A 16,857-nucleotide genomic window follows, 5' to 3' on the forward strand; every position below is an offset into this window, starting at 1 on the left:
CACTCCCGGGAGAGACGACAAGAGCAATGTCATCTAGTGATGTGGGTGGTGCTCACTCAGGGGAAGGAATCGGGCCGAAATCGGGGACGGTGCAGAGGGGTCTCACCCTGAAGCCACCAGCTCCCTGTCCACCAGCTGTGGTCTCCTTGTTTCAACACCGACACAGCCTGGCACCTCACATAAGCTCCTGCCAGTCCTGTCTGTGCTGAAGATGATGCCACTGCCATCTTCTCTTTCTAAGTCATTTTAAGTTCTGTCTCAGCACGTACACTGATTGCCGACCCCGTTGCCCAGCACGTGTGACACAGAAGAGTGAGTGCTCCATAAGAAAAGGCTGCTGTGCAAGAATCAGGGTGGCGAATGCCACGGGGGACATGCTCCTTAAGATACTCACATTGCCCGCTGGCGGTCTAAAGCCCTGAGGAGTTCTTCAGTGAGAAGGGAGGCCTGTTCAGCTTTGTTCAATCCACGGCTTCTCAAGTCGACTTGACATTAAATATCTCTTGTCTGGAGCAGTGATTCACCCACGGCGAAGCCCTAGACCACAGCCTGGAAACCATTAATATTGACAAGGCTTTCGAGCTGTAGAGTGACATAGGCAGACCTGACTATAGCCAGGGAAATTGGTGCAATGCGAAGGGGGATTAAGGGAAACTCTATAATCGTGAGAATTTAGTAATGGGCTAGTTATGCAGATGAGGGATAAGGGACGTTGAAAATGACCATCAGGTCCTTGATTTTGTCCCCTGGCGAATGATTTATTAACACAATGCTAAAATTACATGGAATAGTATTTGGAAGAAAAAGCAATGCGCTTTGGTTGACTTGGGTGTTTCTTTAGGGCTTACAGAGAAATTTGGGGACAGATGAGATTTTTTTATTTGATGTTTAGCACTCTCTGATGCCCACTTCCCATGCCCACATTTACCAACCCACTTCCTTTAAACTCTGCGGAGGCAAGGAAACTGTTTTGTTTTCTGACTGCCCTAACTGCGTAGCACAATGACCAAGGTGCGTGAAGAGCGAAGCTGCAGGTCGCCCACTAGACTGAAAGGGGACCCGAGCGGCAGGTTTTCCTAAGAACAGTGCAGAGCAAGGACCCTTGGACTAGAGTGCGCTGGGTTCAGGCCAGTCTTTGGTATAAATCAAGGTGTCCTCTCCCCTTATGTCATTCATCTCAAGGTTCAAGTTCAGAGAAAAGAGTCTTTTTGGTCCAGGTGCAGTCAGGTCACTTGTTTGGTGTTCTCTGGAAGGTGAGGGGGTAGAGGGTACAGTGACGACAACAACAAGGGAAAAGAGATTAAGCACCATGCCCACCTGAACTCTGCTTTTTTCTCCCAACAGATTAGTAGCTCAGGCTTTTCTGCAAAGACTCAACCTTGGCAGTGGGCACATGAACCAGTCCAAAGAGCAGAGGGGGACAAAAGCAAACATCAGGCAATTTTGAAAGGACTGGCTTCCCAGGGTTGACTTCTGTCTTAGTAGCTACACTCAAGGCAAAAGTAACAATATGTTTAAAAAATAATCTAAATACTCATATTAAACCAAGATCATATCAGTCAAATGAGTGGGTGTGAAACAGCGACAAATTCCTTTTAATGCTTTGCTTACAAACCACGTGAAGGGCAGTGTCAGCTAGTGAGAAGGTGCAGCTGTCCGCTTCTGAAATGAAATCTAACTGGGAATAGGGAGTGAGAAACGGGTAGCATCTTTTTGGAATAGGTAGGGAGAAAGAGGTGCTCTGATCAAAGATTCTCTTTCTTTTTCAATGGGCACTAGAGGTTTTAAAAAAAAAGAAAAGCAAAAGCTTATTTCCTCAGCCCAGTCCTTGGTCTATCTGAAAATGGTAATACACCTAAAAACCTAAAAATGTAGAGATTTAGGGATGGGCCAGAGGTTACCGTTTTTCCCAGGGTTGCTCAAGCCGTCAGTGAGTAGACCAATTCTTGGGTCCAGGGCTCTGGCCTGCCATGCCATGCAATGCTCTTATCCCTCGGAATGCAGATGCCCCCTGCCTAGAAGAAGAAAAGAAAGGACTCATCAATGGCAGCACTTCTGGGCACAGAGAGATAGCAGTGGACACAAATTCCAGACTGGTTTCTGAAAACATATCCCTGAATGCCAACTTGGTTGGCTAGAGGGGTGCCAGTTGTAAACGCTGCCAAAGATCTTTGGTACCATCTAGATAACAGATCTCCTTCCCAATCTATGACACCCTTGCAAACGGGAACAAAGTCGGACTAAATGTCTCCTTGCTGGTGTCCTTGAACACCTTGCAGTGGTCCTGGAAAGTGGTGGGGAGGGGGAAAGATGGGACAGAGAAAAAGAAAGCACGATGCCCTTCCCTCCCGTTGGCAACATCAAATGGACAGTTATCATGTAGACACTTGCCACATGCCGGGAGGGGACCCCAGCACAGCTCAGACTTAAAGATGATACCATTTGTTGCTCAGGGAATTTACAGTCATGCTTAGGCAGAAAAGTAACCATAAAAGATTTTAAAAAGCATATGCTATTGGTTAAATCTTGGCTTTCTTAACTTCCTTGGCATTTGGGTCTTTTGTGTGGGATGAAGGGAGAGGCCAGGAACAGGGTAATTGGAAGCTTTTGTAGTCGTGCACAGTGGGGATTTAAAAATGAAACGGTCAGTGTTGCAAGACACAGTGAGCACAAAGAGGTCAGTTGTGGGAGGACCGGCCGTGCAGCGGGGGAGGGGCCATTGAGCTTCATTATTTCTGTCCAAGCCAAGAGGGTCTTCTGGACACTCCCTTCATTTTTGGAATGTCCTTTTCCTTTCACTGCCACTTGCAAAGCAGCGAGTGAGCCTCTTGTGCCCTCACCGTTGCCCCGATGTACAGAGCACACACAGCGGGAACCATTTGCCCCTGCCCCCCATGCATACACTGCTGCAGCCCAGCTTCAGATCACCTCCTGGACACAACCAAAGGTAGAGCTGGCATCCGCTGGCCATTTTATCATACAGGGTCTGGCAGAAGTCAGGCCTGCCCGAGTGTGGTTGGTAGGATAATAATATGGGTGTAATAACTTACAGTTTTAATTGAACATTTCACCTAAGATGCCATATGGTATGCTTTCGTGTGATACTGCTGTTAGAGAATTATAGACTTATGATTTCGTAATAAAAGATTTTGTCATTAAAAAAGGGTATTATTTGTGCCAGACCCAGTATTCCAGGCACTGCGCTGAGCACTTGACAAATATCCTCTCATGAAGCTTCGCAGGGCTCAGTGGAGTAGGAACTGTGATTACCCTGATTTTACAGGCAAGGAAACTCAGGTTCAGAGCGGGGTGGGTAACTTGTCTAAAGGCCTCCAGCAAGTGGGGAGGCCAAGAATCAGGCAAAACACAACGATCTTACCACAGTGGCACACACCATACTCCCAGCTTCATCCTTCACACCATTACCACGTCTGTCCTCCTCTCTGGCTGTGTGGGGCTTTGCCTAGGTGGCCTTTTGTGATATGCTAAGTTACTGAAGTTTGGAATGGCATTGGGTCTTTTCCAGGCAACCAGTTGATGCAGACACCAGCCTGCAGTGTCTGCGTCATTGTGGACGAAATGAGACATTCACACGGACTACCGAGTCCGGTGGAGGAAAAGGGACAGCATGCCTTTTCTCTCAAGGGGAGCAAATGCCGAGGCCTCCACCATGACAGGCCTTTATTGGTTTCTCTGCCCATTGCATGAGGGTCCTCTTTCACTATGCACAGGTTCACTTTAGGTGGGTACATTTTACTGAAAACAAAGGAGCCAATGCTGCTAATCACATCACAGAAGAGGGATATTTGCAAATGAAAAGGCAAAAGTGGTTGAACCTGATTACTCTCATCCTTGGAAGGTTTAGCATGGTTTTTAGGAAGTTACTTTGCAGTAAATGTTTGCCACTGGGGGCTGGGCCCACGCCACGCAGGATGGTCTACTACACCAGTAGCTGCATTTTACCAGGGACAGCCCTGAATAGGAGTGCAAACCCAGACTCATAGACTAATTCCAACAGTGGGGTTTTGAGGCAGAGGGAGGAGTGAGAGAGAGGACCGACTTGAAGGCCTGTAGCCCTCAGGTTCTCGAAAGCAAGGGGTCATCAGCTTGGCTGCCCAGAGGAGCCAACCCAGTTCTGAAGAGAAGCTGCACCATCTTCTGGGCCTGAAAGCTGTCATCGAAGGAACACTGAGGGGAAATAAATTGCATTAGAATTTGAATCAGAGATTTGCTAGCAGGAGTGATTTTTCTCCCTCCTCCCACGGCCTGCAGAGGACTTTGGCAACCTCTGAGGACTGTGTCGGGTATGACAGCAGGATGTGGGGGGGAGGGTCACTGGCACCCAGGGAGTAAAGGCCAGGGATGCTGCTAAACATCCTGGGGTGCACAGGACAACCCCCTACAGAAAAGAATGGCCTGACCCACAATGTCCATAGCGCCAAGTCTGAGAAAACCTGATTTTGATAATAACTAAGGAACAAGTACGGCCAGGGTTGCAAAAGTCCAAGCAGAGAAATGGCCATTGAAGGGAAAAACGAAGTGAAATTGAAGGACTAGTGGGACATGCCAGAAGCCCAGTTTCTGATGGCTGATTTCATCCCAGGTCCCCCAAACGTTCAGGGTGTTGTGGCTAGTCAAGTTAATCCGGCCTGATTGTATATCCACATGGGAAAGAGAATGTTTGATTTGATAAAGAAACTTCAGTCTAATGTACAAAACAACGTGCATTGGGAGGTGGTATGTGCCTCTGCCTAAGAAAACTGTCATGTGGACTAGCTTCTGGGTCTCTCCCTAAAGTGTGGTCTGCGCAGCATCTTCTGGTGAGTCTCGTGGCTGTTTGTTACAGAGGCAGATGGCAGGACCCCCTGTCAGACCTCCTGAGGTCCTGGAACAGGCTCAGGAGTCAATCTCGTTAACAGCCTCCCCGTGTGACGCTCGCACACATGTCTGCCCTGGGGCTTCTTACAAGGGGGATGTTTCAAGTCCTGCGGCATTCAGGCCCTGACTTGGGCCTCCGTGCCTGTAGGAAGTCCTCCTGGACCTAGACCTCATGTTCTCGACTCGCAGTCTTCTCTTCACCCTTCGTGTCTCCTTTCTGGCATTTCTGTGCATTGCTTTCTGTACCACCGGCTCCCCACACGGACTCTGGGTGGCCGCTCTGTTCTCGCCGTCGCTGATACCTGGCACTGGCCCAGGGCCAAGAGGAGTCTGGCAGAGAATCAGAGCCACTCTGCATTCGCTTCCATTCTCACAAACCAGATTAAATAGATACTGGCGGCCTTTTCAGAGCTACTCGGTGCTTGCTGCCTGTTGTTTTGGTCCCTCGTGTCCCCTGGTGAGGTGCAGAACAGATGGCAAGAGGTTAATGTGTCCTTTATCTGGGGGACCTGGAGCTACCCCACATCACGAGGTCATTTTCCTGCAGCATGCACAGCTATATAAAGAAACCACAACAGTTAATTCTCTGAAAAACACAAAGAAGCTCTTATTTGAGAAGCCAAGACCCTTCCATTATGTTCCCATTTCTACAATGTAAGGCATTAAACACCTAAATCAAATATATAACCTTTGTCTCCTCCATCATCTTAAAAGATGAGAATACATTATAAAGTCAGCAAACACATGGTTTGGGGGGCGGACTGGCTGCTCAGATGTCACCTAGTCCAATAGTCAGACCCCCCGGCCAGCAGCTCTCGGTCTGAATCGTTGGTTGCCCTGCCTGCACTCGGCATTTGGCATTTTCACGACCATTTGCTCCCTCATCAAAGTGGCTGAGGTAAGAATGCTTCGTTGCCCTTCCCCTGTAAAGACACATCTTTCTGCTGGGAAAAAAAAATGCCACCACAACAGTAAAACTGCCCTGGCAGGGCATCTCAGTTGGGTGGAGAGTCAGTTCATAGACCAGAACGTTCTGAGCTCAATCCCCAGTCTGGGCATGTGCCTAGGTTGCAGGTTTGATTCCCAGTTGAAGCCCATAGATAGTTCTCTCTTGTAGCAATGTCTCTCTCCCCCCACCTCACTTCCTTCCTTTCTCAGGTAAGGATTAAAAAATAAATAAAAATCTATGTAATGCCAACATTCTATACATTACTAATCTTCCCTTCAGAGCTTTACAGATAGGAAAGACCTTAAAACTTATGCACAGTGTGATTTCAGGGTAGTTATTAAACATTGGGTGACATTCACATTGAAAGCAAGGTAATTAACAATCGGAATGAATACAGGAGGGCAATTTTAGGTGCTTCTTGTATTTTAAAAGAAGTAACCCTCATCTGTAGCTCACTTCGCCAGCACTGGGACGCTGGCGCGGGATCCCAGCCAGCCAGCAGAGAGAATGCGTGTGTCCCTAGGGGGAAATGACTGCCGGGCAGTTGTCCCTCGTGATCAAAGGTAATAACGTTGATTCATAGTCCCTCAGCTCCCACCTCCTGGGAGGCTGCATTTGTGCGCCTTCACCTGATCATTGGTGGGCTTATCTGCTTAGCCCAGAAGGTCTCTCAGTCTTCTTTAAAAGCTAGAGCAGTGACTTTTAGCCTTCCCCATCACATGGCACACACAAACTAATTATTAAAATTCTGCAGCACACCAAAGCACAGTGTTTGCTGTCTCACACACACACACACACACACACACACACACACACACACACACAGTAGGTGTAGTTTTGATTCATTCACACCGAATGGCTATTGTTGTGTTGGCTGTTGTCATTTTTTTTATTTAACAATCTAAGGGAAAAGAGACCAGTATCCCTAACTAAATAGTCAGGTGCTGCATGTGTTAACAATTCTTGCCACACACTGGTTTGAAAATCACTGAGACAGAGGAATAACAAATAGTCGGGTGAACAGGGCATTGCTTCCATGTTATTTTTACTGAGAAAAGAACACTACATGCTAGGTGAGAAATTGGCTCTGCGACTTCTTAAAAAGCACTAACAACCTAGGCAGTGTTCATTGGTATTTGGAGGAAACATATGCTTAGAATGTCACCCGAGCGCGTCCACGGACAGCTGGGCACTGCGACATGGGGACTGGCGTGGGCGGGGCGGGGCGGGGCGGGGCGGGGCGGGGGGGAGTTGGTAGCGTTCATTGAAACTCCCTCGGAGAGAGCTGCAGCTCTCTCATCAGCAGGTCTGAGCTGTCCAGTCCGACCTCTGCGGCAGAGGAAGCAGTGAGGCTCCCGCTGCTGGCTCGAAGGGCACCTCTGCCGGGCCCGGGTTCAGCAGAGACCGCAGCGAAGGAGGAAGTGGCCACGTGGGCTTCACTTCCTTCGAACAAGGTGGACGCTGAGCGCCGAGCCCGTGGACCTGCTGGTTTTCCCTGCGAGAGAGGAAGAAGGCAGGGCAACACACAGACCCACCGGCAAGGAGGAACTTGTTGGAGGCGGGAGAGGAAAAAGTAAAATAAAAGGCTTTGCCTGGACGTCTTCTAACAATGAGGAAGTAGCCACAGTAAATGCTGAAAAGGTCAGCAGGTAAAAGAAACTGGAATAAAGAGAAGATGGAATGAAGCGGTGGTAAAGAAGGCGGTGGAAACGAACAGGAAGTGCCTTACCCGGGACTCCAATAGGCTTTGTGGATTCAAGTGTGATGTCACGTGTAGCTAAGTCTTAACCACGGATCGTCAGTTACTTGGCATCCCCAGCGGTGCTTTTAGGGTAATTTTTATCAAGTAAATTTACATGCATTATCAACAAAACACAGGTTTCTGCCCTCTGGTTTCTTAGATTCAGGAAGGATGTCATTTGCCGATGTGGTAGCCTATTCAAACATTGCACAAACGTATTTAAAATTTCAGAGATGACCTCATGACTTGGGTCAGCTCATTTCCTTGGTTTTCTGGGTTCCTGTATTTGATTACTTCTCGACCATTCCTCATCTTCCAGGTTTTTCTGTTTGGTTCGGCTGTCCCTCCCCACAACCACCATTCTCTTTCTCACCTTTATTTCATCGCTCATTTTCTCCAGGTTGCTGTCCGTCAGCCACATTTCTATTCTTTCATACTCATTTCTCATCCCTACCAAAACCCACATCCCACCTCCGTGCTTGGAGAAACAGCCCTCAAAGACCAAGTTTGTTTTCCCCTACACCATCTTCTCGGTGCATTCTTGATGTTAACATTGTTTTAAAGAGACCAGCACCGAAGCCAAGCTGTAGTGCAGAACAAGACTGTGAGGGAGACAGCTTTCTAAGGATGCCCCCCACCCAAAGACTGTCTGGTGGCTTAATCAAACACTAATCCTAGTACAGCTGCAGAAGGACTTTGCAGATATGAATTAAGGTTGCTTTTCAGCAGGCCTGAAGATAGAGAAATTATCCTGGATTATCCAGGTAGGGCCAATGGAATCACATGAGGCCTGAACAGCGGAGACTTGCCTCTGGCCAGGCTTACAGAGAGGCAGCGGAAGACAGGTTTAAGAGAGACGAGGCAGAAAGAAAAGTCAGAGAGGTTTTGAGTGCGAGAGGGATTTGACCTGCTGTCTCTGGCTTAGAAAAGAACCATGAGCCACAGAATGCAGGCAGCCCCTGGACACTGACAATGACCCCTGGCTGACAGACAGCAGCGAACCAGGGATCTCAGTCCAACAAATGCGAGGGATTGGACTCTGTCAACAACACACTTGGATTTCAGCCTCTGAGGCTGCAAGCAGACACTTGGCTGAGGGGAGTTGTACCCAGATTTCTGACCCACGAGGACTGTGGGATGATGAATGGGTGTTGACCTCAGCCCCTAAGTGGACAGTAATCTGTTACAGCAGCAATAGAAGGTCATACAGACTGCCAGAGCCTTTTCTCAAGTTCAGGACATCTTTGCACCCTCATTCCTGTGTCCTTGAAAACATGGTTAAAATTTCGTATTTTTATCTAACTTCCAAATAGCCAGACTCTTAGCTCTTGAAAATTGAAAATTGCAAACTTACTTTCTCTGTCTGGACACCATGGGGACAAACTTTGTATATATTTACATTTATATGTGAATATGTGTGTTTGTGTATTTTGTGTGTGTGTGTATATGCATATAAAGGTGTGTCTATACCTGCCTATGCAGACCTGGTAAATACCAATCATATTCCATGATTCCATAATAGTTTTACATATATGTACATATAGGAATCTTAGCCATATGTATATGTATTTTTCCTCAGTGCCAGGGACCAACATGTATTATTTCACAACAACCTTGGAAAATGTATGCTAATTGCTTCATAGTATACATAAGAAACAGGCACACAGAGGTCAAGTAACTTGCTGGAAGTGCTTTAATAGATGGCTGAAGAGGATTCAAGTATAGATCTGTCTGGATGCGAGACCACAAGGTCGTTTGTTTTCATCTTGCTTGTCTCTCACGCTGAACCTTTTTGGACACTCTCGGGTACAGCCATCTCTGCCCGGATGCCATGTGCCACCCGAGTAAACTCCTCTCCCCCATGCAACGGGATGCCAGCGCCCTGCTGGTTTTCCCCTTTACATCTGTGCCTTCTCTATTTCATAAATCCCTTCCATCTGTGATATGTGAAGGAACATCAAGACTGTCAGGGAGACTTGCCTTGGGGTGGTGGACACACAATACAATATACAGATGATGTATTATACAACCGTACACCTGAAACCTATATAATTTTATTAATCATCACCCCAATAAATTCATATAAAAAGGTTTTTTTAAAGGATTTCCAAAAAGACTGTGTTTTCAATTTTCTCAGGTGCTACTCTGTTCTCCAGAAATTCCATTTATTTTTAAACTTTCAATTTTAACTGTGTTGATGACTTTTCAGCTTCGTGTCTCCAGGCCTGATGCTTTCCCGAGTTTCAGGCCCACGTGTCACAAGGGCGCTAGACAAGCCCATTTGTCTGTCTTTCCAACTGATACCCACTGTGTCTAAATCAGCACTTGCAGGAAAAGAAGTCCTCCCTTCTTACCACCCTGTGTCTCTCAGTCCTATTGTCTGTCACCTAGACAGCCACGCTTAGAAACCGCTGGCTTCTGTGACCCTCTCTTCAGGGTAAGAGCATGAGCTGTGACCCTGGATTGCCCAGGTTTAGATCCTAGGTGTGCTGCTTGCTTGCATCAGGACTTTGGGCCAATTGTTTAACTTACCAGGATCCAAGTAATTTCCTCTGCAAAATTAGGGTGGTGATGACAATAATAATAATAATAACAATATTAATAATAATAACAACTCACAGGGTTGTTGTATTATTAATAATAATAACAATAATAATAATATTAATAATAATAATACCTCACAGGGTTGTTGGCCTGTCTTAAATAAGGCACCGTAAACGTTTAAACCAGCACCCAGCACCTGGTACCTGCTCAGTAAATTTCAGCTATCATTTTCCATTTACTTGCCAGCTCTTCATGTAAAACCTCCCTGCAATCTATGGTTACGCTTCTTTTGCCAAGTTTTCTGCCCTCTACCACTCTGTGTTAACACCTGGATTCATGCAGACTGTCTCTGGGTCATATTATCCCAAATTCAGCTTGTAGATGGCTACCAAATGAATCTTCTGAAGGCACTATTTTAACTATAATTCAAAAATCCTTCAGTGATTTCTCATGGCATTCAAGAGGCAATGACAACTTTCATTATCTTGGCATTCAGAGTCATCCGTGAACTGGCTCCTGGCTTCTAGTTTCTAATTGTTTCTATTTCTTCTCTCTTTCTCAACCTTTGTCTCTAGACGGGCTGGGCTTCCAACTTTTTCTTCAACATTCTGTTTTGGCCTGACTCTTAGCTTTTGTGACAATTAATTGTTATACTTAATAGGTGCCAGGCAGTGCTGAAATTTTTCAGAGTATCATTTTATTTCTCTTCACAATAACTCTATAAGATAGTTACCCTGCTAGCCCTATCTTGCAGATGAGAAAACTGAGGCTTGGAGAGAGTGAGTGATTGGCTGAAAGACACAAAGTTAGGAAGCAGTGGACCTGAGATTCGAATCCAAACTGCAGATTTGAACCATTCTATCTTATGCCTTGTCTGTGCTACATTCCCCTTTCCTAGAGTATCCTTTGCTCTTCTCTCATCTATTTCACTCCCATCTGGTATTCAAAACCTTCCTTGGGTTCTAACTTTAGTTCGAAGTTTTCCCAGACCCCTTCAAACTTTCGTGAACTCCTCTGTATCTCAAGACTAGAAAGGGTGTTATATATTTCTCATGAGGCTCAGCGACATCTGAGTATAGTGCTTCAATTCTGACTGTTGGTATCAGATTTCTTTCCTACTGAACTTCACAGTGATGTCTTGTGGCTGAGCAATGAAACTGATTTCTCTCTAACATCCACTCTTTCCCATTGTCCTACTTAGGTTTGTTTGTTTGTTTGTTTGTTTGTTTGTTTTGATTGCCAATGTATTTATGAACTTAAGCAGAAAGAGAATTTGTTGGGAGGGTATGGGGTACCACAGAATGCTGGAGAAATAGATTTAGTCTATTTAGGCTGTGGAGGCTCCCCGACAGTGCTGTCCCAAGGAACACCACTTCGTGCTACTGGAGGTCCCCCTCCTTTGCAGCCACCCCAAATGATGTCTGTCTGGCATTCCCACATGTTGCCTGGCAATGCCTCCTTTTGCCTCTGTTTTAGGGAGACTTGATTAACAACTAAGAACAGGGAAAGATGAGTCATTCTGATATTGCAGAAGTCGAGGAGTGGGAGGGACTCCAGGATAAAGTAGCATGGCGCCTAAAGAGGAATAGAGGAGAGACAAGATGCAAATATTAGAATGAGAGGAAGTCACTTCGGAGTTGCTCAAGATTCTTAAATTCCTTGTTATAAGATAGTATTCTTTTAAAAACCTTTGAGTCTTCTAAAACTCCAAGTTAGGGGTTCACAGCACCATGGGGAAGAGGGCCCGAGATAGACTTCAGAGATTTGCAACCCTTGACCATACGTGTACATCTGCTGATGCTTACACTTTTTCTGGTGAGTCCATAGTTTTTATCAGATTCTCAGGGTCCACAGCCCAAAAAGGGTTGTAAAATACTACTTTCAGCAATTAAAATAGAACCACAATCTCACCCCCAGGAAATTAGGTGACTGGAAGCAGACTCTCATGATACTGTATAATGAAAACAATTACATCTGAAAATTAGGCATGTACAATAATACACCTGCTCATCTAACAGACGCCAAAGAGCTATTTGGAGGGTGAGCTCTGCTTAGGGCTAAAGACGTACAACGGAATTTTTAAATATTCAGTGACCATGGCTCCAAAGGGCTTCCGCTCTGTGGAATCCCTGGTTGGCTACTTAAGCTGGTGACAGATTAACAGCACGGTTTACCTCCCCAGTTGCTATTTTTATAGTTATCTTGTGATTTTCCTCATGGTTTCAGAAAGAAGCCTCCTCGGTCTCCATGGCGGGTCAGGGAATGGCCAATGCCTCTTCTCACTTGTCTTGCACAAATCGCTGCACGACAAGATGGAAGTGTGTGAGCGGCTCGTGTCAGGTGTATGTGTGTGCCTCGGTTAAATGTAGTTATCGGGGACAAGGGGACGGCCTGTGTCAGTACAAAGTAATTGAGCTAAAGGCCGTGGTCATGGAAACTAGCTGGTTAAAGGAGAGCTCCGCTAGGAATCCCCACCTGTGATACAGAATCAGACCTGTGTTTTCACATGTGGTTTCCAGGGGGGAAATAAGAACGTCATTCCATTTTCGAATGGCTGGAAATCAAGCAAGGGAGGGTCATCAGAAATGTGTAGGGGAGGAGGCCACAGTTTTAAATTGATGGTAGAGGATGCTTTGTGAAGAAGAGACATTTGAGTAAGACCAGTAGGAAATTGCCACGGAATCTGTGAGACCATTCACCTGTGGGTTAAGTTTGCATCATCAGTGGCCGCCAGCCTGTACCTCCACCAGTAACTGTGTTGAGCACCAGAAAGAAGAGACAAGACTCTGGAACAAAAGTGTCTGCACAAACCACAGCATGCTTACTCATTGTCCCCCTTCTTGGTGGTCTCTCCCTTTCCATTTGTAGCCTGAATCCTCCTCCCAGCCAGGACAGGAACAAGATTCATGAGCTAGGTAGCCGCCTTGTTATTTTCCTTTCTTAAAGTGCAAAACTCCCAGAACACTGAGAACCTTTTGCACGGAAATCCTTCTCCTGGTAAAGCTTCTTGCTTCTGCCCACAGTGCACATCACACAGGGCTCCGTGCAAAGATGCCCTCAACTGGCCTTCCCTGATGTCAGAGCAGGCACAGTGCATAGGGTGCCTTCCTCAAGACGCACCTCTCTGGAAGGTTGGTGGGAGTTCTTGAACCTCGGTAGTCATGGAGATCAGTCCTCTGTGGAAATACTCCTTCAACCATCTTTATAACCCATGTTGTGCTTCATGAATGAGGAATGGTTCTTCAGGAACTTGTGTCACCCTGGTGGACACCACTTTTGAGTAGATCCATCTGCAGATGAAGAAGCTAAATCTTAAACTAAATAGCTGTCTTACACAGCAGCAGTTTCTAGAAACAATCTTTAAATGTTGAGTCAATGATCTCTTAGTCCTGTGGCCTCCAAATATTTCATATCTTATGCACCCAGTAGAAAAAAACTGACTACACTCCCATATCCTGCGTTTGTTAATAAATTATATAGTTCTTATCAATAGCTAATATGTCAAAGCACAATATACATAGGGGACAAGGTTCATTGTTAAGCACAAAAAAATGTAAGCCCCTCATTAATTTTTTCATTACACGTAACCTGAGAGCCTTCTGGATGCCGGACACTGTTCTAATCACTGATGACATGTGAGTGAAGCAGAAAAAACTCCCACTCTCACAGACCATAGAGTCTAGTAGAAGACAGACCATAATTTAAATAAGTAAGTAAAATGTAGAGCAGCGTGGCATGCTAGTAAGCGCTTCGGAGAAAAATAAAATGGGAAGGAACATTCAGGTGGGTGTGAGGGACGGGTTGCGCTTTTACACAGCCCCAGAGAAAGAGAGCAAAAATCTAAAGATTAGGGAATTGAGTCTTTGACTCTTTGGAACCAAGTAGTATCAAGGTGTCCATTTCAATTTCCTTTATTTAGTAACCAATATAAAGAGAATTCTAATATTTCCTTCTTGTGCCCTAAGTGATCGTCTTGGACACCTCTCTAGGAAGACCACTAATTTATTCTACATTTTCATGAGAATGAAACAGACTGATTTCAGCCTATTTAAAACAGACTTCTGGGACCTCGGATGTATTATTACAGTTTACCTTTGGGATCTAGCCAAACTGATAAAGTTTGATGTCTGTTTTGGTGGCAGACATAGAACCTTTAGCTTTTTTATTTCATCTTGATTTGATTCCGCGGCGGACTTGACATCATCTGGTTTGTTTTGCTATGAGCAATTCTTTTAGACGTCCAAAGTCATTGTGTGTGTTTGTCTTGCTTTAAATCGGGCGATTAGGGGGAGCACACACCCCGAAGCCTGTCTGAACCGCTGGTAGTTAGTGACTTACAGGAAGCAGTAACTGGTCGGTTTTCCTTTCTGGTTATGTGAGTGTAGCATGAGCATTTCCCTTTTTACCAGAGAAGAAAGAATCGTTAGGCCCGGCAAAGCTGCAGAAGGAAGAGGTTGGACAGAACTGATATTTTCAAATACTTTGCGAATCGAGTGACAGCAGCACCATGAGCTTCCGAGGAAAGGTTTTCAGACGGGAGCCCAGTGAGTTTTGGAAGAAGAGACGCACAGTGAGAAGAGTAAATCGAGAAGAAATCCACAGACTTAGTTCTGTAGGTATCTAAACTTCATTGTTTGCTTTCCAGCTTTGTTTCAAAACTTAAAAAAATTAACAACATTGGCTCTGGCAGGGATAGCCTAACATAGGCTCTGGGTGAAGTTCTGGACACACAGAACTTTCTATTTGGATCATAAATATCCTCTTTTACTTACACTATTATTTTAAATATGTTGGTAGAGAATTTAAGTAGCTAAGACATTACTAGACTATCTGGAATATTGGAATTACTACCATTGTTATTTTAAAACATTGATAGAGAACGTAAACTGTTAAAATATGAGTAGAATACTGTCTTTTTACAAGAAAGGCCTACAATTGCCTCAATTAAGAGCCCAGTCAATGACTTGTACATAGTTGTGTTTTTAAAAAAAAACATTACTGTTTCTTATCACATACCAATTATTATTTGTTTTATAATTCTTAGACTAACTCAGAAGATGAAAGAAAATATAAATAAGTATTGAATGAGCCAAGGAAGAGAGTAAAAAGTGATGGTTGAAAGGGGTTTATCTACCGTTAAAAATGTTTCTGCCTTTCTTACTGTTTGTGAGTAAAATGAGGGCTCTGGAATGTGTACTTGTGGCAGAGTTCTAGATTTCTGCTGGAACCAGGGGCAGCTGCATATCAGAGCCTATTGCTAGAGGCCATCAGCAAACCACAGGTAATGTGGAAGGCTCATTTCACATGAAACATGAAGCAGTGACATTATTGGGTAGTTTCTTTGTACAGAAATATCTGTTCTACAGGGTGTCCAAGTTTTGCTTGCTTCCTTCAGGGTAGGGGTTCTTAGCCTCAGCTCTACTCTCACTTGGGGTCTGAGATTTTTGTCGCTGTGCCAGGCTATCTATGCATTGTGTGATGTTTAGTAACATTTCCGGCCTCTACCCACTAGATGCTAATGGCAAACTCTCCCCAGCAGTGACAGAAATGTCTCTGATATTGCCAAATGTCCCCTGGGAGGGAAAGGTGATGTCCCTGGTTGAGAGAACCACGAGGGGTAAATGTTTTTTTTTTGTTCATGTAAACATCGAGAAACAGGGCGGCTTTTTAAAAAATTGTGTATGATAATGAGTCTTTATGAACAGTCATTTAATGAATATGAATAATCAAATTAATGAATAGTCAGCCCTTGGTAGGCCAAAATAACCAGAATAACCATCTATGGAGTGGTAATGTAATGTGGGTAGAATTTAGCAGACATCTGGCTCATAGGATCAGCGCCATATTGTTGTTTGGTCGGGTCTTGGTCATTATCTCAGTAGTGCACGTCTCCCATTGGGAAACACAGGCAAGTGAGCCCTTGACCTTGACCCATCGTGTGCACCTGGATCTTGCCACGCAGCATTTCAGAGCTGGGATATTCAGAGTCCTGGACTTAACCTCTTGGTCTCCGTTGACCCCAAAATGAGGGCCCACTTGTGTCTTCTCTCCTGGCTCCCTAAGAGTCTACCACCAGCCCATTAAAGAGGATCAGAGTTTGAAAAACCTCTTTGGTTTGACATTATTTTAACCTTTAGATCAGCCCCAAAGGCGTAATTTCCTTGCTGCTTCTCCCCCAGTGGAATTTAGAAGTTCCGTGGCTTATGTCACCATGAGATTTACTTCTTCTCACGTTCGCTAAAAGAGACAACACCGAAAGGAAGAACAGGTCTATCTCACAACAGACATACGTATGATCTGGCAACAGGACAGTCCCCGGTGTCTCGCCACATAATGAAGCTAATCAGGCTATGAATTATCTTAATTGAATTTGGAGGTATTGCTACTGAGCACTATGGGGAAAGCAGCCAGTAAGGACGGAGTGTTTGTCCCACAGCATTTAGTAGCAACGCGCTCACATTTAATTAAGATCGTTTACACAGTGATTAGCTTTCTTCTTGGGAAGGCACTGGGGACTTTCCTGCTACTGTTGCCCGCTCACAGCCAGCCTCAGATAGGCCTATCTCCTTTCACAGGTTGTCTCTTCTGGGGACGAGGGGTTGCTCAGTCCATCCAGAAGTATTGTCCCGAGATGTGGTTTCACGCTACAAAACAAAGAGAATCCAAGACAGTGAAATGCATAACTAGAGCCCGAGGGGATCATGCCGTCTCACTTTCTCACCAACAGTATATGACCTTGGGCATA

At 45.3% G+C, this 16,857-nt stretch overlaps 1 protein-coding gene across 4 annotated transcripts in view; it reads left to right on the plus strand.

The window, feature by feature from the left end:
- DOCK10 (dedicator of cytokinesis 10) overlaps positions 1–16,857 on the plus strand; it is a 227,440-nt gene that overhangs the window by 72,578 nt on the left and 138,005 nt on the right. The window contains exon 1 of one of the 4 annotated variants that reach the window (XM_045853138.1): positions 14,498–14,724. The exons of the other annotated variants lie outside the window; for them this stretch is intronic. Coding sequence (XP_045709094.1) covers positions 14,620–14,724 — 105 coding nt within the window. The 5' untranslated portion in view covers positions 14,498–14,619. Of the gene's footprint in view, positions 1–14,497; positions 14,725–16,857 lie in introns of those variants that run through there. 4 annotated transcript variants of the gene reach the window in all.

Source organism: Phyllostomus hastatus, unplaced genomic scaffold (assembly GCF_019186645.2).
Source record: "Phyllostomus hastatus isolate PE091 unplaced genomic scaffold, TTU_PhHast_1.1 phas_contig_137, whole genome shotgun sequence".
NCBI classification, from domain to species: domain Eukaryota; kingdom Metazoa; phylum Chordata; class Mammalia; order Chiroptera; family Phyllostomidae; genus Phyllostomus; species Phyllostomus hastatus.